The sequence below is a fragment of the Apteryx rowi genome, unplaced genomic scaffold (genome assembly GCF_003343035.1).
Source record: "Apteryx rowi isolate R43461 unplaced genomic scaffold, aptRow1 scaffold_110, whole genome shotgun sequence".
Lineage (NCBI taxonomy): Eukaryota > Metazoa > Chordata > Aves > Apterygiformes > Apterygidae > Apteryx > Apteryx rowi.
Genome location: NW_020447309.1, coordinates 539,545 through 563,501, shown reverse-complemented (window position 1 = coordinate 563,501; position 23,957 = coordinate 539,545). Strand labels below are relative to the sequence as shown.

The following is a 23,957-nucleotide window of genomic DNA, read 5'->3' as shown; positions in this document are numbered from 1 at the left end:
TTGTGATTATAAGGCATAACACTTCACAAGATAGTTACAGACCAGGGAAAGTATGAATTGTCATTTGTAGTGCATGTTTTAAATATTTTAGCTAGAGGCAGAGTTTCCTCAGAAAGGTTGGAGCATATAGCAGGTTTGCTGCTGTTGATGCTGCTTAAAGTTTTCTAGAGGAGAGCTGAGGGAAGGATGGAGAGTAGTCCAAAACATGGATCCAGTGGAAAATTAATCATTTCTCAGTGATCTTTAGATGCTTTAAATTGATTTATCAGACAAGCCACAGCATCTTCTCAGGATAGTTCTCAGTGTTCCTCTATAATCAAGCAAGCTGCAGATATTTGCTACTGCTCCTCAGGATGCACCATTCTGTTCATAAAAACTGTTGGACAATTTCTAGGACTTGCCTTATTTGACAGCTATATGCCATCTAAACTTTTTGAAGTGCCTAAATGCACTTTACAAATATACAAAAACTTGCTTGAAAAGTTTTTTTTGAACAGCTTTTTTTTCACCCTCCCCTCCTTTTTTTTGGGTGGAGGGGAGGGAAAGAAAACTTGTAAGGCTTTGCCAACAGAGCAGTTTATGATGAGAAAGATGGCCTTTCATGTCTCATTTGATATTCCCTTTTATTGTTTGATGTAATATTTTAACCTTTCCAGATCTGTTTCTTCTTAAAGGTTAGAATTAAAATGCAAGAAGTATAGTCCCTTAATTTAAATGAAGTTCTTTTTCTAGGGTAGTAGTTTCTGATATTTCACTACTATTCTATCACTTAAAGTAAGGCATAATATTCCTTTGCCTATTATAGCTCTTACAGGCTGAAACAGGGCTGTTGCAGTTCTTCCATTTGAATCCTCTTTTTGATAGGAAACTAACTTTTTTCAGTCAGGTTTTTCTCAGCTGTGTAAAAGGGTACTGGCTGTCAGTTTGTTCGATGCTGAATATAAACTTGCGTTTATACAAACAAAGGTTTTAGCGTATGGAATGACTCTGATTACCCTAGGAGCTTCAGTGTGACTCCCTCAGTGAGCAAAGAATACAGAGTACAGAATACATCCATCTATTTTAGTGTGCCTATATACTTAAAGGATTTTTATGCATATTTGAATTACAGAACTCTTAATGAGTGGGACATGATTAAGACTGACTCCTAGTGATGCTTGTTCTGTCTAGTACAATCTGAGCATAACTGACTAGTATTACAGTTTTTGCCAATGCAAACTTCCCCTGAAATACAGATGGAAGTGGGAATATACAGTTGGACATGGTAACAAAGGAAACTGCTTGAAAGATTTTTGATTCAGCTTGTTACTTGCTAGCCTTAAGCTTTGGATTGTAGAGTTGGAGTCTGTCAGTGCACAGAAAGATTTTCAGAGAAGGGTGGCATCAGTAAGACAGTTAAGTAGGGTAGAAAGCTCAACATCAATGAAGTAAAGGTGAGTACTTGTGAACATGTGACACATACAGCTAGAAGAAATGGGTAAGACTGGGAGGGAAGAAGTTGGGTTCTAGAGGCTTGAGGAAAAAATATGGAATTGGCATGAGTTCCCACTAGAGCAGCAGTCAAATGGAAGAGGTTTTCTCAGAAAAACTTAATGTTGCAACAGTAATCAAAGTAAGTGTAAGAGTAAAAGGAATCTAATTTTAAGGCTGAGCTGTATTAGCAGCAGTAGCAAGGGATCTTAGTTCTGTTCTTCACTACATACCAGGAGACAGTACAAACATGAAATGTTGATCTACATGCAAGGAGAGAAATCCAGCTTCTGTTGCCATAAGCGGAAAGTCCAGATTAAGTGGCTTTACCAGTATTACCTAGGAATTACTTTGCAATGAAGAGTTTTGGTGCCTCTTACTCTCTATTCCTCGTTGCTCTATGTGTGCTTAGGTTAACCAGTATGCTATCTGATTTACAGATATCCTAAGCTTTACAACAATAACTAAAATCAAGAGCTGTATTCAAAGAAGTAAGGTTGAGAACTTGATTTTTGATAAGTTTGGCCATAAATGTTATAATGGGGCATTCAGAATTAATGTACACTTCACAAACTTGTCCACTATAGCTACTGATTGCAGTGTGATTAAGGCACCATTTTGTGTGGGATGAGATTTATTCAGATGCTACAGTGATGAGCTCTATTGAAAAGCCTCTGAAGTGACTTGTTTTTATGCCAGAACAGAACGTGGAATAATAGGTGGCTAAAAAAAGGCTAGAGTTGAAGAAAGGGTGATAAAGGTGGAACAATATTTGATGCTGTTTTTGTAATGAATGTTATCCATCAGGTTATGATTCTATAGGGAAAAGCTAGTATGTGCTCATGTTCTCTGGATGATCATGCCATGCTGGCAATCTCTTACATTTGGAAAGTACGTAGCATAGTCCCTTTCCTATCCTATAAGTGGTCTTACCATACAGGGAGTTTGGGCCAACTGCATTGGGGTGCATAGTCAGTTATGTTTCAAAAAGCACTGTTGTCTGCTGCACTTGTGCTTATGCCAGTGGTATGAATTGGTAAGTTGTGACTGAAGCAAACTTCTCCTCATCGTGGGGAATGAGGAGGGTGCAGACTTCAACCCTTTCCTAGTATATGACCAGTAAGGATCTAAAGCCATAATCTCTGGTAGGAGAAAGGGCCATGAGCTAGGTGAATCGCTGTAGACATTGCACAAATGACTTTCAATCACTGAAGTTAGAATCATTTTATACAGCAGAACATAGTTAATGATCTGCATCTCTGTTTTATGCTTACATACCTATCTCTAGATTGTTACAGTTGGTGCAAGCTGATAGTCTCAAATGCACTGATACAGTTATTCAATGTGAGACTGCTGGATCTCTGTTTCTGTTGGACTGCTTTGGTGCTGCAATTCTAAGGGCATTCAAGAGAGCTCAGGTGCTGTGCAGATGGCAAAGCCAAACTAATACAGAAAAATGAGAAACAAGTGACTACTTAATGCACAGGAATGCATGATCTGCATCACAAATAGTTAACAGCCTTGCATACAGGAAGCCCAGCCAGATGGCTGTATATTAGAACACATCACTCCTTGAGAGAATTAAGTACAGGCAATTTGGTCACATTTTCTGTAGACCTGCTGCATATCATATTAGGATAGAAAGAACAAGAGATTGTGCCTTATTTATTGGCAATGTTTGTGTAAAGTTGGCAGTTACTTAGTTATTTTTTTCCATATGCATTTGAATTCTACCTTCTTATAAACAATAGAGGTCTCTGTTTTAAAATATGGGGGAGGAGTGTTATAGGTTGATATAGAGCACAGCATATGCACTTTAGAAGCAGAATCAATTTGCCTTGCACTTACGTATCAAAGCACAACTCATAAATTTGTGACTGAATAATGTGGGGGGGTGGTATTCAGGATACTTATTTGTATTTAAAAAAAAAAAAATCCCTAAACTAAAATACTGAGCCTTGGAGTACTAAGCAAATGCAGGATCTGTGTGGAATATATTGTTTCCTTTCTTCAGCTTGCTGAAAGTGGCTTCTGTACAGGCCATGAACCAGATTCCATGGAATTCAGCTCCCTAGGAGGATGGGTAGCAACACGAGCATCAGGCATGAAAAAAAACATCTATGGAAACATTGAAGATCTGGTAAATATTTCTAATGTTTGTTCTAATTCATTCTCTTGATTGCTTGAAGATGTAATTTTTGTGATGACTAATAATGAGGGAAAAGAGAGGGTGAATTGCAGTTCTATTAACAAGTGATATAGTCTTGGCATCAAATTTTGACTGAGATGCTTGTTTGCTTGCTTTTGATATTAGTACTGATAATCCATATCACTGATATAAAAACAAGTTTGGTTTGGGGTTTTTTGGTACTCGGTGGCTAGCTTAAGCAACTGTTTCCCTATCTCGACTCTGCCTTCTTTTACTGTTTAGTGCTCTCTGTGACTGGTCCTGTCTTAATTTGCGATTAATCCATTCTATGTTTAGAGTGGTTCCAAAATGCACATGCTGTCTTCTGTTGTGTGTTCTTGAAGTTGTCTAGTTGGATCAGCTCATTCTGCCAGCAAGCTGGTTCTCTTTCCACCTTCTCCCCCTCACTAAGCTAGCAGTTTTTCAAATTGGCAAGCTGATCTGATTGACCTTGTGGGCCCACAACTGCTACATGGTATGCCGCTACATGGTATGCAGGGGTCATGAGGAAAGAAGCAAGGGACTGGGAATGGCAGTGTTCTGCCCTTAAATCCATTTTAAGCATTAAAATACTGAGCCAGGTAACTTTTAAGCATATTTTTGATTTTAAAAAAATCTACCTTTTTGTGTTTTAATGAATAAATCAAAAGCACATCACTGTTCAGACTTTGCCTTCTCTTTTGGCTTGATCTTCTAGCCTTCTCTAATTGTCCAGTAGATTGAAGAACCCGTCCACACCCTGGCTCTTTCATTCTTTTCCCTTCCCATGACACTGAGGCAATGTATCCTTATCACCTCAGGCTTTTTCATCAGCAAATAGTTCAAACATGTTTTTTCTGTGTACAGACATGACATTTTCCTGTCAGTGAGCTTGGCAGGAACTAAATTGTATTCAGTAGGTGTGACTCGAACAAAATAAACTGCTCACACTTCAGGTATCATCTGTGCCTACTCCTGAAGTGTTACTGTGTAGTGTAGTTTTGCTGGTATTAAAAGATGTGAAGCAGAAAGCTTTTCTGTCATGAGACCATAACTTCAAGCTAAAACTTAGCTTCTGAAACTGTCATTAAGAGAAAATATATTTGAAAGGTGATTCAGAACAGTTCATGAGTTTCTTAATGTCATAGTGAGAAAGGGGAAGTGTTTACCTTCTGGGAAAACTTTATATCTAGAAATGACCTGTTATATAAGCTGCTTAAAATCCACCTTCTTATTGCAGAATCAACAGTTCATAAAATGCATGTAACAATTCTTGAACAACTCAGAATGGGATGAAAATTATTTAGCTACCTGTGCTTGAACGTTTTAAAGCTGTTAGTGGAAATTTAGTAATTTTGCTGCATTTGAAGGCTTTAATAAAATATATCCTTCCTTGCTATGAAAAAAATGAATGCAGTATGAAAAAGATGAATGCTCTGTGGTGGACATTCATGAATAAAGCTGGAAGCAAGAATCCTTGAAAGAAACATTAAAACAAACAAACAAAAAACCTTCCAGCCTTACATACATATTGGGCTTATGGCAAACTTCATATTGATAATCCATTTCACAAGGCTGTCTTCTCTCTTTCCTCCTATAGAAATATCTTTCTGTAGCAACTGATGTCTGAATCAGACTTGCTTTCTTTCAAGCAGCTGTTTTAAAGCATAACTTAGGCAAGAAAGCATGTTCTTTTTGCTTCAAAAATCCCTTTGTTCTTCTGAAGCATTATGTATATCCTGGATTAAAATTCTAGTGTACAAAGAAGGTACTGTCTACATTGAGAGAAACAAAACAGTTTTAACCACTACTGTCTGCGTGCAGTCAACAGTTAATTTCATTTGGCAGGGACCTGGGAGCAATCTGTTGTGTTGGCAAACTATATTGCATTAGAAATAATGGTTGTTAACAGTTCTCTGGTTATCCCAAAAATTCTTGGGGCAGCCTACAGCACATCTAAAGCCTACAAAGCTGAACTGTGTCAAGCTTAATATGCATTTTGTAGTAAATGAGTATTATCAATAAAAAAAATCTGTGCTTAATGCTAGAATGTATAGTCATTGTATATTGTTTAAACAGGTGATTCATATAAAAATGGTAACTCCTAGAGGAATAGTAGAAAAAAACTGTCAAGTACCTCGCATGTCAACAGGACCTGACATCCATCACTTCATTATGGGATCTGAAGGTATAAACACAGTAATACCATATAACTGCATTTAATTCAGCTTCTGTAATGGCTTTGTGATTTGAATATCTCTAACACCATGGCTTTCAGTGTGTTTATGGGTGACATTCTGCAGGCATGGATTTCTTGTGTTGTGATAACACATTGAGACCTTAATTAGGACCATGAAGTTATGCAACTCTGAACAGAGCTGTGGAGTTACTCTGTATTTCTAGTAACAAACCCTGTGATTTAGAGGGTAGCTTGTAAGATTTTTTTACTATGTAAATTGTCAGGGATAAATCATCTAGCAGTTGAATTTTGAATTTTGGGGACTTCTAATTTATGTTAACTTACAACTTCTTGATAAACAGTTGCTATTAAGTTGGGTAACTTTTGAGAAGTGCATCTTCCAGCACTTTACTGCCTAGTTTTTCTTTTTCCCTGAAGGAACTCTTGGAGTGGTTACTGAAGTTACAATAAAGATTCGCCCAGTCCCTGAGTACCAGAAGTATGGCTCTGTGGTCTTCCCCAACTTTGAAAGAGGGGTGGCCTGCTTAAGGGAAGTGGCAAAGCAGGTAAAGAGAAGCTATATGTTAACTTTGTGCAAGAACACTGATTCTAGCCTTGTCCCGAGTCTAGTGCTAAGGGTAGGCTGATGCTCTAGTCTACCTTTTTTGGCAACTGGTAAGCAAAGATTTGAGATCATGTGGAAGTCGGTAAGTGTATATGGTCTGTGAGGCTTCCCAAAATAATCCAGTTGAGGACTGAGCAGCTTCTGCATTTAGACAGATACTGAGCCAAACTATGGATGTGCCTTTTGATGGTTCTTTTTCAGTGGGAGTTACTAGCATATCCCAGCACAGAATTTGGCTTTGTGTCTCCATCAGTGGAGAGTTTTGTCCTCAGGTTCATTCAGGACTATGTAGAAGGGAACAGTATTTATTTGTATGTTGCAACTTAATTCCTGTAAAGAACAGCTGGATTCATGGGTCCAAAGTGACATAGGAGCAAAGGTCATGCAATGAAAGGATATGGCCTGTGCTTACAGGGGATAGAAAAAGCTCATTGAAGGCTGGTGACCTGTTCAGGTACTGGATGTTTTCAGTTGAAATTGTGCTTGCACCTCAGTATTTAAATAGAACCGTCTCAATGGTGTGATCAAACACTAGGAGAATGGGCTTCAGTTAGAAAAATTTGGCCATAAGTGTCCAAATTGTGTTAATGCTTTTTCTCATGGCTCCGCTTCCAAGCAAATATTGCAATATATAGCCTCTTTCTTCATGATCTTAGACTAACTCTTCTTGGTTCTGCGTAAAAAGTACCAAATCACTTCTGTGCATAATAGAATACACCTTGAATTGGGGAAAGCATTTCAGATATGTTTTAATGATTGCCAAACTAAACACAGCTTTACATTTTTCCCGTGATGGATCTAAATTAATGATTTAATGTTCCAAGCCAGATGTTCAAACTGGTATGTGGATATGTATGCTAGTCAGCCGCACTTGCCAATTCTTCTGTCACATACTTCCACTGTTGGTACTTGTCCTTCCTCTTAATGGTATCTAAGCAGATTGTTTGGGAACAGTTAATTATATGGCCAACCAACAGTTTAAGTCAATTTAAGGAGCTGCTGTCTTTTATCTAGCTATGGGCTTAAAGGGGAGAAAAAGGCAGTATTCATCACTTACTGTTCCTGTTCTAAACTTCTGTTGCTGCTGCTGTTTCATAATTTACTTAATCTTGGACTACTTATTTCTTTCTCTGTGCCCCCTCACATCAATCTTGGTAGTAATTAGTGATCTTTATCTGAGAAGCTCGGGTTTGTCTATATTGGTCTACTTTAATGCAAGAATAACCAACCTGCAGGTTGTAGGCTGAATCTGTCCTGTAAAAACCTCATCCACCCTGTTCTGTCAACCTGCCTGGCCAGCTATTTCTTATTTCTCCTTTCTCATGTCCTTTTTTGTCATGTGACTAAATATGCATTAACCATGTGATATGGGTGAACATGTCAAATCAAGTGACAGAGGAGTACTTCTGTGCCCACATGACTGGATGAAGACTTGCCTAAATTTCAGGCAATCTGTCATGTTCTTCTATGTTGGTTGCACATCTTAATATATGACTGGACATGACAATCTTGGATTACATGATGTAGCATGTATACATATGCATGACCTGTTTGCCTAATGAAAAGTAGCTGTTCTTACTGGTTTCCAGACTTCCATGCAATGCAGAATCCAGATTGGACTCAGATGTGGATTTTGATCACCATCTAATGGCAGAACATAGTCACTTTTCGTTGAATTTGAATAGTATGTGTATTTTTGACATAGCAACATAAATTCGATATCTGACAAGCAACTTGATTAGAATATCTTCAGTGGTTTTCTGAGTTGCCGTAATATACTAAATACTTGAAGGTCAAAGATCTTTGGACTATAACCACGTTGGATTGAGAAGTGACAATTGAAGTCTTTTGAACAATAATGTTAAAGACATTTCTTACTGTAACTGTATTCTTACTGCAACTGTATTAGAATGAGAAGACGTCTAGCCTTAAAGAAACTGTATTTTGTGCTTGATTTCATCATCAAAAGGAATAGAAAGTATAGTCATCAAATGTAGACTTATCTTGTCTGACAGGTCTTCTATTGAAAATGCCTGGAGAAGTCCTCCCAGCCACTGCTGTATAGTAGTTAGCTGGAGCTCTTCAAAATATATCTCTCTGATGTGAGCCATCTTATTTTGTGTAACTGCTTGTGAATATATGTCTGATCTTTTCATGTCACTGAACCTAATGAGATTCTGCTGTGTTGAGTTCTAGAGACTATGTATTATGTGGATATCAATGTGTATAAAAGAAGCTTTACCTTTAATAGCATTACACTAGTTGTCTTTCATCACAATTCAGTTGTTTTTTTATGTAGTCACTCTTCCTTCTGTTCGTGAAACTTTCAGGAGATTTCAGTTATGCTGCTGGCTAATGTCTTTCTTTCCTGAAAGAAGGAAGAGTTGGAAGTCTATTCTATTGCCATACACTAGTACTCAGTTTTTTCTTTATTGGTAGTTATGGCTCAAAACTTCCCATCTTTACTGCGGATTTCTGCCAAGAATGTGAATTATCTTCATTCAGAAGCAAAATCATTACAGAGCATTCAGTGGTTGATAAACTGGAGGCAGTGACATTTTCAGCTAGCACAGCTAGGGCAACAGGAGTAGCCTGGGGCCTGAGTTTCACCTCCCCATAGGTTGAGGTAAGCCTAAGTAAGCACTGGCTATAGATTGACAGGTGTGGTTCCAAGTTGGCAAAATTGCACCTTTCTTCAATATTGTTGTTGCTAGGGAAAGCTTTACATGTTTGCTGCCTTACCCAAAAACTTAAGTGAGTCTGCCTTGGTTTGGCAGATCCGCATGTACAGACTACTGCGCTTTCACTATTGTGAAAACTAATTTGTTAGTTCCCAATGAAAATTGGGAAAAGGCAACTTGTTTGCTGAGAAGACACTGTATCTGCCTCTACATCAGGACAGTATCTTTGACTATGTTAAGGACATTTTCCTCTGTTTCATCATGCTCTTCAATCTAAATGTCACAGCGATGGGGTGCATATTAGGGCTCCTGTTAGTTTCAAGATTCTGTCAAAGTTAGTGTCATGTATGTAGAAGACTTTTTTTTGTTTTTGTTTTTTTAAAAAACTTTTGCTTTCCTTCAGGTACTTCTCCCAAAGGTTTTTGGTATATTGACTTTCAGCATTGTCTCAAGGGTAGTAGCATTTTGATCAGTGTTTGTAATAACCAATGGATCCTTGTCTGTATCTCAGGTGGTGGGAGGGGAGTGCAGGTGCTGCCTCCCCTCCCTTCCCCACACCCCCCACACCCCACAAAAAAAAAGTGAAACACAAAGCTCTGACTCCTAGAAAAACAAGTATGTTGTGTCAGCATGGAGTTTCTGATGAAAACTCACTTGATATGTGCCAGTTGCTTTTCCATGCTAGAGTTAAATTTAGTGGAGCTCTCATTTATAGTAACTAAATTCAAATGTAAAAAATTATTTGAATCACTTCATTTCCTACAAAATTAATCTAGCCTATTTTCAGATACTTAGCATTGAAATGCTTTGCATAATTGTGCTATGCTGTGAGAATTAATTCTCACAATCTGAATAGGTGTGAGTAGTCTCTCTTCTGTGAAAAAAATTAAATAGCCAACCTAGAGTGAATCCCAAATACCTAATAGCTGTGCTTTAACACAAGTTCTGATGCTTTTGGGATTCTAATCTTACGACTTGTAACTTGGATAATATTTTTAGATTGCATGGTCTGGTGAACACTGAAAATCAGTATAACAATTACCAGAAAATCTGTAAATCTAAAACTCTGTTTTGGTGTTTTTTCTTGTTAGTGTTTTTAAGAAAATTGGGCAAAATACTCAATTTTTTAAAACAATATCACAAGGAGAGGGACACAAGGTTGAAGGTTTTCTTAACTCTGTTTCTTTTGTCTCTAACTTCCACAGGAATGTATTTGCAGACTTTATAGTCAATCCAGTGGAAGAGTTAAGCATTAGTAGTTCAGGTCACCTTAAATCTTTTGAGTCCCCAAAGCATCCTCACAAACATCCCTACCCAGTATAGACAGAATAATTTCAGCAGAAACTGTTCTAGTTGTGATACCCAGTGTATGTTCTAAAGAAGGCTAGTAGTATTTTGTGTTGTATCTACAAGTGGGTATATACTGTTAAACATAAAACCACCTTGATTTGTATGGTGCAGCAGAGTTGAGCTTAAACTGAAAATTCTCAGTGCAGTATATCTGAACATACTTCGTGGATGTTGCTCTTCAAGTGAGAAAAAGCTTACAGTTGCCCCTTTTCAATGATGAAAACTAAAATATTTAGTAGTTATGGCCATATGTCTCTGGTAACAAAACTTGCTTCTTTTGTGTTATTTTTAAATGAAAATGTGATTGTCATGCATTTCAGTAAAACTGTGAACACAAATCTTTAATTCTTCCCTCTCATGCCTGCAACTTTGCCCTTAAGAGATGTGCTCCTGCATCAATTCGCCTTGTGGACAATGCACAGTTTCAGTTTGGTAAGTTCATACATCTTGTCTCAAATGAATATCTGTTTCTGATGGCTCTTTATTTTTTAGTAGCTTAAGTTTCTTATCTGGCATTTTTTCTTCAAAAGTAGACAAAGCAATGAACCTCAAGATCAAGCTCCAGACAGTGCCATAATGCTTACTGTCTGGGAAAGTCCATCTTCTCCTCTGGAAAAGCAAGACTGGATACAACAGTCAGTAAAGAACCATACTCTGCGTATAGATACATAAGACTTCTGGGACCTTTCCCTTACCACAGTTGTATAAACCATAGTCTCCTGGGGGCTTTGAAATTCTTGAGGTACTAGCACTGTTTTGGTGTAAAGGAGTGGAGCTCGTATTTTTGTGTTATAGTACTTGAAACATGTTGCTGCTAAAAGCACTTAGGAGGAGTCAGGTGTCAAAAAAGGGAAATTCAGCATGTAGTAGTAACATGCACCTTATTACTTTGAAGGTGAGTTGACTGGTTCCTTTAAATTTCATAAAAGCATCGCAGATGGTGTATGGATTCCTGAGAAACAACAGTTTATTTTGGAAAAGTGTATTAATTCTAATTTGGCAATGATTATGCTTGGGTGCGATGGAGATAAAGACACATTTGTCAAGCGAACCATATATTTTTAAAAGAAAAAGCTTACAGCTTGATTGTATTTGCATGCAGTTAACAGCATTTACTTATGTCCGAGCTTCTAAGTATGTAAGTAAAAAATCAAGCTACTAGAAGATTATTAAGCCCAAAGATTTGGCAAAAGTTTTAACTAGTTTAAATTCAGAAATAGAAAATGTCAGACATGCAGAGTGATCATATTTGAGCACATCTTAGGGGTAATGATCAGGTTAAACTGTAGGAACTCTGACAAAAGAAGTATTCTAGCTCAGGATGCTTTTGAAGAGTCCCTGAAATTCCACTATGTAAAGAGCTAATAGTTTACAGTATATCAAGTTATTGCTGAGACTGTGTGGTATTTTGATTGTGCCCATAAGATGAAAATGTGAAATCTGATTGACCTTGAAAACCTTTATTTTAATACCATTTGAAAGAGTCAGAATTTATTAAATCAGTTTTGGATAGAAGTCTCAGTGATGAATCTTGACTTAAATGGCGTTAATCTGATGGTATTGAGAAAGTTGAACGTTCTTTTTGATCCCAGAAAGTTAAGATCTGTGTTTTTAAAAAAAAAAAAAAAGAGAGAGAGAGCGAGAGCTCCAGCAAGCCTTGCTGATTGCTCTGGCCATCTCTCTCAGACATTGAGAGCAGAAGGCAGATGAGTTTGTGCTTGCTTTTTAACTGGAAACAAGTCTGACCAATTATAAGCTTTAAACCCAACACCAGAAAAATCAATATTCCACTTTGCAGCTTTGATCTGAGGTTGGTTGTTTGGTTATCCATGAGAGTGTTTTAGGTTTATTGAGATATTTAGGAAGTTTTTCTTGTAGTCATTAAGTAGGCTTAAATCCACTTGCTTTTACAGATTGTTGTTTAATAAATTCATGTCCTTTCATTACCTTATCCGGTGCTGCTTTTTTTTCTTTTTTTTTTTCCTTTTGCATGCTCACTTAAGTGTGTTTCTGGGTATACTCTTTGGGGTTTGCTCTTACCTGCATAGCATACAAGGGAGGGTCCCTCCTTCCTGAAGAGGGGTGAAGGGTAATCAGTTACTGAAGCTCATGCTTTATTCAGGAGGAAATACTTTGTGAAGTATTTTGGAAGGAAGTATCATGTAAATGGTGCATAACTTTTTTTATGAATTGGGCTCACAGCATGTAGGCCAGATGCAAGACTCTTAAAATGAAGCAGTTATGGGAGTTCAGAAGTTGCTTGTAACTGAAAACAATGGAACAAATAGTAAAAGGCTTTCATCTCAATTAAACCCAGTCCTGAGGCAGAGATGTTAATTTAACAGACTCCAAGACACCGTTTATATATCCTGGTAATTGTAGTTCTCTGTATGTGATTAAGGAAGCAATTACTAGTTTTATGTAGAAAATTTTGCACAAGTGACATAACCATTAAAGGAAAAATTGCTTAACTCCTTACTTGCACCATTTTTGGCTGTTGGTTTCAGTGGTTTTGGCATGACTTTAAAAAGGTTACTGGTTTTGCTTAGTTTTATAGAATAAAGACTAATGAAGTGCTTTTTTAAAAACTTTCCATGTACCATGTACTTCTGAAGATCTAAACTAGGTCAGCCTTAATTACATCTCTGCATGAAGAAGTGTTAAATGGAATATTCATGCAGTTACACATATGCCTTTTAAAAATTAATAAAAACCTCTTCCTAAATCATTTTTCTAAATGAGTGAAGAAAAGTCCCTTCAATTATGATAATAGAAGTGCTCCAAGTGATTCTTGCAGCTTTACCTACCAACTATTTTCTTCGTTTGCTGGTTGAGCTAGGAATTTTAAGATTACTGTTTGCCTAAACACACTTTTTTCTACTTCTTTTGCCAAAGGTCATGCTCTTAAACCACAAGTTGCTTCCATTTTTACATCATTTTTGGATGGACTGAAAAAATTCTACATCACAAAGGTACCTGTTTCTGGTTTTAATACTGTTTGGAACTTTGCATGCTGTTCATAGAATTTGAGATTTTTGTTGTGCTGTCTCCAGTGCAGCTGAGTTCATGAGTATAACAGATCCTACATTGTAGGAAATTGCACATCAGTTGATTGGAAATCTCAAGGTGTTTTAATCCCAAATGGGATTATCTGTTCGAGGAGTTACTCCATGAGAGCTATTCTCTCCAGTGATGTATGTAGATAAGATTAAAGCGTCTTGTCTAACAATGAGTAAGTGACAGAGCAAGACTGGAACCAAAATATGTAATTTAGATCCACTGATCATCAGTTAATACTGGCGGAGTGAGGCTAGCATTTTACAATTTTCTTGCATCTCCCCAGATTTTGTCAAGCTGTAACCTACCTTGTTATTGCACTAAACTAGAATTTTGGAAGAACCTCAAGATATTTTTCTTGAATTTCCCATATAGATTGTTTGTTCTTGGAATTCATCCAAATAGGTACCTGCTTTTAATCCAGAATCAGTAGGTTCAAGAATGATTTCACCTAGGCTTTGTATATTAACTAATCTGTTTTGTTACTGACTTTTTTCCTAAAATACACTTGCTAAAGAGTTCACACAAATACAAGTATTCTAATGTAGAAAATTATTTAGATACCTGTTGTGTTAGGAGGAGCAGATGGTAAAGATTCCATTCTAATCTGATAGTACTGAGTATGTTCAAAGAGCGGGCATGCTTGAGAGACTTAATGGCTAGCATGGGTATTCTTGAGCAGATTCTGCTTCTTTCTCTTCTGCCACTTCAGCAGAAAGTGCCATGGACTTCTCTTGCTTGGAAACCATGTTAGGTTTAGAGATGGCCTGGAAATAATTCCACCTCCCCTCCCTAAGCTGTTGTAACACAAGAATATTCAAAGAAATGAGTGTTTTGGCGATATGATCTTTATCAGTTTTGAAGCCATAATCCTAGTAAGCAATATCTACCGCAACAAGCATCACCACTTACCAAGGAAAGGTGTATTACAATTTCAATTCTTCTAGCTCTGCAAGAAGGAAAGAACATTTGGAAAAACATGAAATATGCTATGTAATACTGATGCGGAGAGTCCAAGTTAGTGACCAGTTTCCATTTCTCATGCTAGGACATAGCCCTCTTGAGTATACGAGCGACTCTCACTTCAGTAAAACTCCCCAACTGGGAGGGGATGTGGGAATAGAAAAAGAAACAAGTTTTGATGACCCTGAGGTGGCTGCCATTACCAGGTGCCCTTGGGAGTAAGATACTCAGCTCCATCATACAGAGGAGTAGTAGGGTCCTTGGGAACCCACAATTACCTTTCATCTGTGAACTGCTCCCCATAATTTGTGGTGTGACTCTTTATGGATTGTGATGACCCTTTTGGTCCCTTGCCATATGAAGACTTCTGTGTGGCTTGGAGGGTCAAAGTTCGGACAGTCATGTACGAATGCTTTAATGCAGCATGTTACGAAACTTTGGTACTACTGTTCCTCCTTGTTTGGGTAGGTGGGGAAGAAAATGGAGGAGTCAAAGCAAAGTAGCTCACCACTAAATAGCATTGGCAAATCAAAGAACAAAAGTACAAAAACATTCTTACTTCGACTTACAACACTTAAATGTTGTACCTTTATGATTTAGGTAGTGTCAACTCTTGTCTTAAGTGCCTATATTAATACTTATATTAAAATAGGGACAAAGTCTTTCTGGTTTACTCCTTCATAAAGTTTGGGACTGTTCATTAGTTCACAAATGCTCTAGGTATTTTGCCTGTCTGGCAGTTCACACTGTAGTCAGTCTCTCACAGTTCTCTTCAAGAGGCATTGAAAGTGTTGGCTGATCATTGCAGTAGAAAGAGTAGAAGAAAGAATGCGTACTAGAGAAAATACAAATGGTTCTAGAATGAGAAGTGACAGTAAATAGTGCCTTAATAGACCCTTATGCTTCTGCTTGGTGTTTATCACTGTAGTAACAGTCTTTCTACTTTCTTTCTACTTATGTTAGTTGTGCTGGTTTTGTAGGATTAACGAATGAGAGAGATTTTTTGCCGAGGGAAGATGTATTCTGTTTCCCAGTAGTTTTCACAGTATCCTTTTCTTGAAGTGGTGCATTCCTTTTCCAAAATACTAATTCGGACATCCTTGACCTGGAATGACCATACAGATTTCAGGCTATCAGTTGGAGAACTGAGCCACCAATGAGATACCATGCCTTCTCACTGTGGTGTGGGGATGCTCCTGGTACCTTCAGTTAACTTGCAGTACAGTTAATCTGCTCAGTCAAGGAAATAATTCCTTGAATGGCTGTAACTGGGGTCTTCCCAGTGTAACTGTTGTACACAAAAGATGAATTTGAATCTCTCAACTACTAATGCAAACTTCATATAACATTGCTTAAGCCCTAAGCAAGAAGTTTCCACAAATAGTTTGGAGACTAGAAGAGATGAATGCCACTGGAAAGGGAAAGGCTTAAAAAAACCTTATGTTGATCAATATACATATTAGAAATACATAGTTCTAGATTGTCAATATTTGCCCTGTTGTAGAATAAAATTTAGTTAACATTCCAATCTTATATTTCTCTCCATTCTTCCTGAAATCTTCTCAGTAGTAGTAATTCACTGGATTTAATTAACAATCAGAAAGGTATATAGAAAATAAGTAAGGCTCTTACTCTTTGGGCCACTCATGAAGATTTGACTCTTGCTTTTTCAACTCTTATTCCTGGAACAAAGTCACGCAGACAGCCTGACTGCATTACTGTTAAACCGTTAATGCAGTTTTCTTCCCATCTCCACTGGGATATGCTCCCTGCACACTTTTAAAGGTTAATTTCCCTCCTTTCCATAGTGCTTTCCCAGGTTTAGAGTTTTTTTGTGGTATGCTACTAATACCACTGTTTTGAGAGCAGTGTAACATATTTATGGTCGTCATCTTAACACTAATAAAGGAATAATTGACAGAATGTGTCTCCTTATTGCTTGAAGCCTTTAAGAACTGGTCTTTTTTCAGCAGTAGACAACTGTTGTGTTTATCTTGCTTGTTTTGACAGGGAAACAAAGGTGAATGAGGTGTCTCTGTGCTGCTTCAGTGGGTTTGCGAGTGTTTGTCCAATTAAGAGAATAATGTTTTTGTTAGAGTTTTATATGTGTATAAGGAATGCTTTTGTTCTTGTGTTGAGTAGAACTATTCTTGCTTGTAATTTAACAGTCAAACCTCTACTCTTCAGCTGTTCATATATGAAGAAAAACTGATTGTTTTGGAAAGTAAACTTTGAAATTTGTTTTTCCTTTTCTCTTGAATGCGACACCATTTATTAACCTGAGTGCACTTTATGTACTTGAAAAGCAAATTAAGAACTTGTCACTTGTGTTCTATTACACAGGCTATGATATGATGTGTGTGTTTTCTTTTTGCAGTTTAAAGGATTTGATCCCAACATACTGTGTGTAGCTACCTTACTCTTTGAGGGTGACAGAGAGAAGGTTCTTCAGCATGAAAAGCAAGTTTATGATATTGCCACCAAGTTTGGGTATGCTTTTCAAAACTCTTTCATATGAAGTGACAAGTTAACTGTCCAGAAGTAAATAAAGCTACTCTGTTTTTATAGCAATAACTGTATAGATCTGTTCTCAGCTTACTAGTTTAAGTGTGAATAATCAATTAGATACTTAAAGTCCTCTTTAAATATAGTTTGTGCTAATTCTTAATAGATAGTTAAACTTATTGAGACACTTCAGCTGTTGATATTAGAGCAAAATGAATATTTGATTAAATATACATTGAGATTATTAGAACTTAAGCTAGCCATTATAATTATTCACAGACCTGGAAGCTGCGTGTTTTGCAGTACTGGATTAAATTTTTTCTTTTAGCTACAGAAGGGGAAGACAAAATCATAAAGGTGGTATTAAACATTTTGCAGAATCAACATTGGCACATGAATAAAGAAAGCTTGTTTAAAAAAATTTGTCTTTAGTTAAAGGAATTTGACTTATATGTACCACCCACCCTGTCCCACAGACTGTTTTGTACTCTTAAAGGAACAGAAAACACTTCACTCCAGTGGCAGGCTGACTAACGATCGAGTGGTTTCTGTCCATCCATTTTGGTTGATTACAAGAGTGACTGATGAGAGCCATCATTAAAAGTGTCATTTATCAAGAATGTACTTTTTTTTCTTTTTAAGAACAGTATTGCAGGTATTAGTCTCAACTATTTAAATATACATAAATGTCTTATCCCTTTCTAGAGTATCTTTTCTGAGATTTGTGCTTTGATTCTACCACTTCAGGTGACTTACAAAGATGGAATTTCACATGGGCAGCTTGGTATCATTCAGTGGTTTTGGGGGCTCAGGTTTTTTGTTCATATATCACTTACACTTTTGAGATCTTAAATCAGTAGCTTTGCTGCTGTGACCTGTGAGCATACAAGCGCACAAATCCAACACATTCTTAAAAATATAATTGCACATATTACTGTAAATGAACATCAAGGATGTACTCTGTCCAGTTCTGTTTCCTCTGCTTTTTCATGAAGCTTAAAGACACCTATTTTAAGATCACATCAAATGTTTATTTACTGTTTACCTCTCTTCGGATTATTGAATAAAAATAGAACTGTGAAGAGTTAAAAGATCTACTTTGAAGTAAGCTGTCATTTCCAGTGAAAAAGACAAAATTCCTGGTCTATTTAACTATTTTCCAAGGAAATGAATGTCTCTGAGAATCTTAGGTGGCTAGTAAGCCATCACAATGCAAGCATATTAAATATAAGCGGTACTTATCAATATCTGGTATGCAAAAGATATGCTCTCTAACGATGAAAAAACGGTCCAAAATTAAATCTGAGATGATTCATTGTTTAATCAGGAAACAGAATAGATTCTGTTTGTGGCTGCAGTTTGACTTAATTCACTGTCACACTTCCCTGTCTGTGACAGATTTGTGTGAAAAGAATAATTAAAAAAAAAAATCAACTCACTGTGTTAAAGTGGCAGTCTTTAAAGTATTGTTCTACCCGATCGGGAGTACGGGAGTACACAGCAATTCTGTAATGACGAAATGTAGTGGCTCTTCAGCAGATCAGAAGGACTATAGCAAAGTAACAGATCATTTTGTAATGCAAATTAGAGAACTTCAGTCTGCTTCAGTTTCTAAACCTTTTAAATTCTAAAAGGAGTAGGAGAAACTAGTCATAATGGTTTAATAAACTTTGCAAAACATCTTTAAGTAGGCTCTAAAGATAGTTTATATAATGTTTGCATATAAAGGCTTATATGCTTTTGAAATTAAGTGATTAGTCTAATGTTACTGTATTAACATTTTATTCTTTAAAGAGCTTATATGGGAATGAATCCACTGATTTAGGCCAAAGATCTGTTTAGCTGAATACTGTCTGAGTAGCAGATGTCTAAGTACAGAGTGGTAGTTAACTAATACAGTTTTAATATCAGTCTGCAGTTTAGTGCTTCCTGAAAAGGTTTAATTTCTAGATATGTTCTTCATTTTACTACGTCTGCAATAAGTGTATTGAAATATAAGCTGTTTTAAATTATTTTCTTTAGGTCAAAAAGTCATGAGGGTTACACAAAACAAAGGCTGTATTTCTATTATCCAGATACCATGCCCTTTTCTTTACTGCTAGAGTAGTAGTGTACTTATGTGTTGGTGCAGTTACACCATTGATACAGGGAGAAGGTGAAACTGAATTCAGAAGACTAACATGATCTCCAGATGTTTGATCTTTGTATGCTTTGAGATTTTTCTTGTTACATCTCTAGTCTTCAGAAGAATGCAATCTGCCTTTTGTTGAATATAGAAATATTGCTGTTAAATGTAGAAGATAGTGTTTAAGGGAGAAATTTTATTATGGCAATCTTAATATTGAAACTAACGCTTATTTTCTGGATAAGCAGATTACTGGGAAGAATCTGATTAAGGTTTCTAAATTATTTAATCATTGCTACGTAGATTGGCTTTGTATTATACTGGCATCAGTCCAGATTTAGCTTTAGTTTCTGATTGCACTGAAACAGACCAGAAACACTCTTGCTTTCGGACATATCTTAGCTGAGCTGGTGGAAGGGAATAGTCTGAAGGGTGTTGACTTATGAATGTCTGCTCTGAAGTTAATCCTACTCAAATCTACTTTTTTCCTGAGATTGTTTCTGCCTTCTATAGAAAACTTCCTCCTTTCTGAGCATTTTGGTGAAGGGAAGAAAATGCCACTTCAAAATAAGTATAGCTACCCCACAGTTTAACTATTTTAGCACAGCTTTGAGGCAGTTAAATTTGCCCATATATTTGATTAAAGTATTGATTTTTCATTTTTAATTCTTTTTGGAAACCTGTGAATGCTTTGCTGAAAAGCTAATTAACTGTCATTAATTGCAGTGGCTTGGCAGCTGGAGAAGATAATGGACAGAGAGGATATATGCTGACATTTGTTATTGCTTACCTTCGGGTAGGTCACCTTTTGTTGGCCTACTGAAACTTCTGTTAATTACTGTATCAAAACCTAAAGATGTCTTTTTCAAGATACTTTTATAAATTCTAACTGCAAATTGCCTTGGTATAATCTCAAATTTCTCCTAGAGAATTTTCTGTTCCATCTTTAACTCTGTAGTGCTTGCTTATAACATTTCATCTACAAAAGCACCATAAAAACATTAACTTATGCACCTGTTAAGAATATGGTGTTATTAGTAAAGGCATGGGGAAATGAGATTGAAGAGATCTACTGACAGGTTGCTAAATAAATGAGGTCAGACTTTATTAAAAAAAAATCCATGGGCTGAAAGTAGTCAGTGGTTGGGGGAATGCTCAAAATACTCATGTGCTTGCTCAGCTCTTACTCCTCTTTGGGCATCTGCTTATGGCCATGGTTTGAATCAGAATTCCAGGAAAAATGTGCCTCAGTCTGACTGGTGCAGCTGTTCTCAGGGGTTCTAGTTCCACTGTCTTTTTAGAGTTTTTTCAGAATACTCTGAACATCTTCAGTGTTACTTTTTATTTAGCTCTTATAATTTGGAGCACATCACTTAATCTACCTTTATTTCAGCAGACTATATGTAAAATGGGAAAAATGTTTCTTGTCTTTATTTTACCTAGGCAGAGTTTACATTCCAAATAAACATTTCCACTAGGTATTATACTGTTTAGCATAATGGATCTCTTAGCTTGATGCTATAATGATACAAGTATTTGATTAGTGGAAGCATACAGGCAGTCTGATGAGTTGTCTGTGGTCATGACATCAAAATGCTGAAGTCATCTGTGTTTTGGAAGAGTGACCCTCTTTCCATAACTATTAACTACTGTCACTGGGACAGCTGGATGTTTTTTCTAAATGGGCTGTTTCTGCTTCTAATACAAATTATCTTAAATTGAACAAGTACTAACTTTGTATCCTACACTGGAATCCCAGATGTAGATGCTGAATGTTGTTGATAATTTCCTTTCTCTGTTTATTAGGACCTGGGCCTGGATTACTATGTAATAGGAGAATCATTTGAGACATCTGTTCCTTGGGACAGGTAAACTGATTCTTCAGAATTGCTTGAAACTTGTACCTGATTTTATTCAAATTACTCCTAACTCATACTTGCTCATGAGGAAACTTAATTTAGGTTTACGTATAGTGAAGGTTTGCTGATGTGCCTCTAAAGTCTTGCACCTGCATGTTCTTGCTAAAGTTGCTGGTAAATTACATCGTAGGGTTTGTATGCACGATGTAGGCGAGCATTCAATAACACTTCTATTTAGGGTAGCTTACTGTAACAAAATCAGGACTTTAAAATGCACTGGTTGGGAATGGGGGAAATGACTACAATAACAGTTTTGTTTGAGCAGCCACACGTGCGTGGAATCGGCAGTGTATTTCAAGCAGAAAAGTTTCTAATGAAGCTCTTAAGTTTATGCAGATAAAATGTTTGAAAGTTGTGTTGTCCCCCTGCTGTGATGCAGGGAAAGAAGAGAGCTGAAAAGGGTGAATGATCCCCAAGGTGAAGATCTTTCTCAGGTTTAACTTATCTGTCAGCTATAGTATAGAAACACTTGACAACAGAATTTAACATTATTTCTGCTTAAACTCATGAGTTATACAGTTTTCCAAAATTGGTCAGTTACCCTGTACCAGACTAGTTGAAGATATTTGAACAAAATATTTAACTTTATATACTCTTCAATAAATGGATAAATTTCCCTTGTATATTACTCACTTCCATCAATTGACAAAATGGTTTAAATCTGTGTAAAATGTCAAAGTCCGAATCATATAGTATGGATAGCACCTCAGATCTGTGTAGGAGAAGGTACTAACTGAACAAATGGTCATCTGAAAAATATTTGGAAGAAAACATTTAAAGTATTTTAGCACTTTGGACGCACCTGGGTCTGTCATGGGGGAACGAGGTGGAGGTGGAGGGGGAGAGGAGGAAGAAGGAAAAAAAATATATGGCCTATGACAAGCTTTAATAGCTCATTGCCATGTTAGAATTACAACATTTCAAGCTTGCAAACTAATGCACAGCTGGGAAGTTTGTCTTTGCCTTGCAGCATACCAAAGTGGTGGTGTTAGCACAAGGCCTTAGAGTTCTTAAGTCTTCTATTGTGAGTTGCGTTTTGCCAGCTACTTGTGAAATGTTTCAGGCTGTTTTGCTGACAAAAATACACAAAGGCATACAGAATTGGGTAATCTCAAACTTCTGTTGAAAAATCTCTATTTTTGAGTCCTATTCCTTACGCAAAAGAGTTCAGTGCTCTACTTCACACTAAACTTGCTGCTCAGGAGATGTACAGGAAGAGTAATAATACTACTGAAGTCTGATTAGGACTATTTTATTGTTAGGACAAAATCTAAACTAGTTTAACATTGGTTTTTAGTCTTATTGTTTTATTAATTTATACCCTTAAAATTACTAAAACTGAAGATTTTTTTTTTAAAGAAAATTGTATAAAAGGACATCTTAAGACTTCATTTTACTGTTTTCTTTTACAGGGTTTTAGACCTCTGTAGGAATGTAAAGGAAAGGATAGTAAGAGAATGTAAAGAAAAGGGTGTTCAGTTTGCTCCTTTTTCCACCTGCAGGTAAGTTATGCACCAGCTTAAATATTTGTTATTCTGGAATCCTTTATTTGTTAAGTAGCTAAGGAACAGCGTACAACTTTAGTACTAAAAAAGAGGTCATTAAACTTGCTATATAGTAGATAAAGTGAAGCTATTAGTACAGCCATTAGTAATCTTGACCTTCTCTAATCCGCAAGTAGATTACATAGCGAATTAATCATTTCCAGGGATTAGTGGCACTTGATTAGTTTTGACATTTATTTTTGCTTATAGGCACCAAGGAGTCAAATATTACAGGACTGATTTAAGAGCTTAATCTCAAAGTCATAGCATTGATTCACTCTCATAAAGTATGAGCAAAAAGGATACAAAACTTTAAAACAGATACTTCCTTTTTAAATGGCATGAGTTACCTTATGAATTGTGTAGTGTGACATAGTGGCTGGTTTAATACTGTAAAACTCTGCTTGTAATGCAGTTCTCTTTAACAGGGTGACACAGACTTATGACGCAGGTGCGTGTGTCTACTTCTACTTTGCCTTTAACTACAGAGGAATTAGTGATCCTATTCATGTCTATGAACAAATTGAGGTAATGTATATATGAACAATGTTTGGGGTGCGGTGTAGGGGAGAAGCTGATGATTTATGATATGTTTGTCCCAGTATGTATTTCGAACCCATTGGCCAAGCTAACTGAGTGCAGGAGAGAGATATCAAGAGTTTGTTCATCAGCAGCCAAGGAAAAATGTGCACCCTGATAGAAAAGACCAGATAAGACCTGGTCTAAGCAATGCTCTGTTAAACTAGCTGTAAGTTTCTTTGTTTACCAAAACCTCTGGAATAACTCTTTCCAGAGAAGCCCTATTTGGGCCTGCAAGTTTAACAAGAATACACAGGAGAGCCAGTGTTAACTGCTTTAACACTTTGGTGAAAGGCTATACTTATGTAGGGGAGAAACTAATAACCTTATCTTAATGATGGAGTACTTATATGTAGCAGGACTATGGCTAAACTGCTTTCCTTTTCTATTTTCTGGTTCATATGCTCAGTAGCAGGTAATTGTTAATAGGACTATAGAGAAGTAGTCTAACTTTGTAATGAGGATATGATTCTTCTCATGCTTGTTTTTTAGAAATTCCTTGTGAACTTGGCAACTGGCTGCAAAGTTGTATGTACAAGTTCCAAGGTTTTCTGTGCTGTTAAATTTAGGGCATTGGAGAATATACTTCTAAAGTGCTTGCTTAATGAAACTCATTCATACTTAGCTGTAACCATTTATTGGAATTAGCAGCATGATCACATGGATGCATGCCTTCCGTTGTAGATGACTAACCTAACAAGTGAGTTTACCAACAAAGTACATGCGCTCTGTGGAAGACTGAAAAATTTGTAACTGCGTAGATATGGTTATATACATTATTCCAGTGAAAAAC

General features: G+C 36.8%; 1 protein-coding gene across 5 annotated transcripts in view; it reads left to right on the top strand.

Moving 5' to 3' along the window:
- The window catches only part of AGPS (alkylglycerone phosphate synthase), a 62,388-nt gene that overhangs the window by 29,513 nt on the left and 8,918 nt on the right, over window positions 1–23,957 (top strand). For 4 of the 5 annotated variants that reach the window (XR_003255088.1, XR_003255090.1, XM_026075179.1 and 1 more), the window contains 10 exons: window positions 3,485–3,610; window positions 5,717–5,825; window positions 6,255–6,382; window positions 10,853–10,904; window positions 13,368–13,444; window positions 16,870–16,982; window positions 19,849–19,918; window positions 20,929–20,990; window positions 22,454–22,543; window positions 23,014–23,113. Coding sequence is in view for 3 of the 5 variants with exons in the window: in XM_026075179.1 (XP_025930964.1) it covers window positions 3,485–3,610; window positions 5,717–5,825; window positions 6,255–6,382; window positions 10,853–10,904; window positions 13,368–13,444; window positions 16,870–16,982; window positions 19,849–19,918; window positions 20,929–20,990; window positions 22,454–22,543; window positions 23,014–23,113 (927 nt within the window). In the remaining 2 variants the exon portion in view is untranslated. Of the gene's footprint in view, window positions 1–3,484; window positions 3,611–5,716; window positions 5,826–6,254; window positions 6,383–10,852; window positions 10,905–13,367; window positions 13,445–16,869; window positions 16,983–19,848; window positions 19,919–20,928; window positions 20,991–22,453; window positions 22,544–23,000; window positions 23,114–23,957 lie in introns of those variants that run through there. The other variant, XM_026075194.1, reaches the window with a different exon arrangement.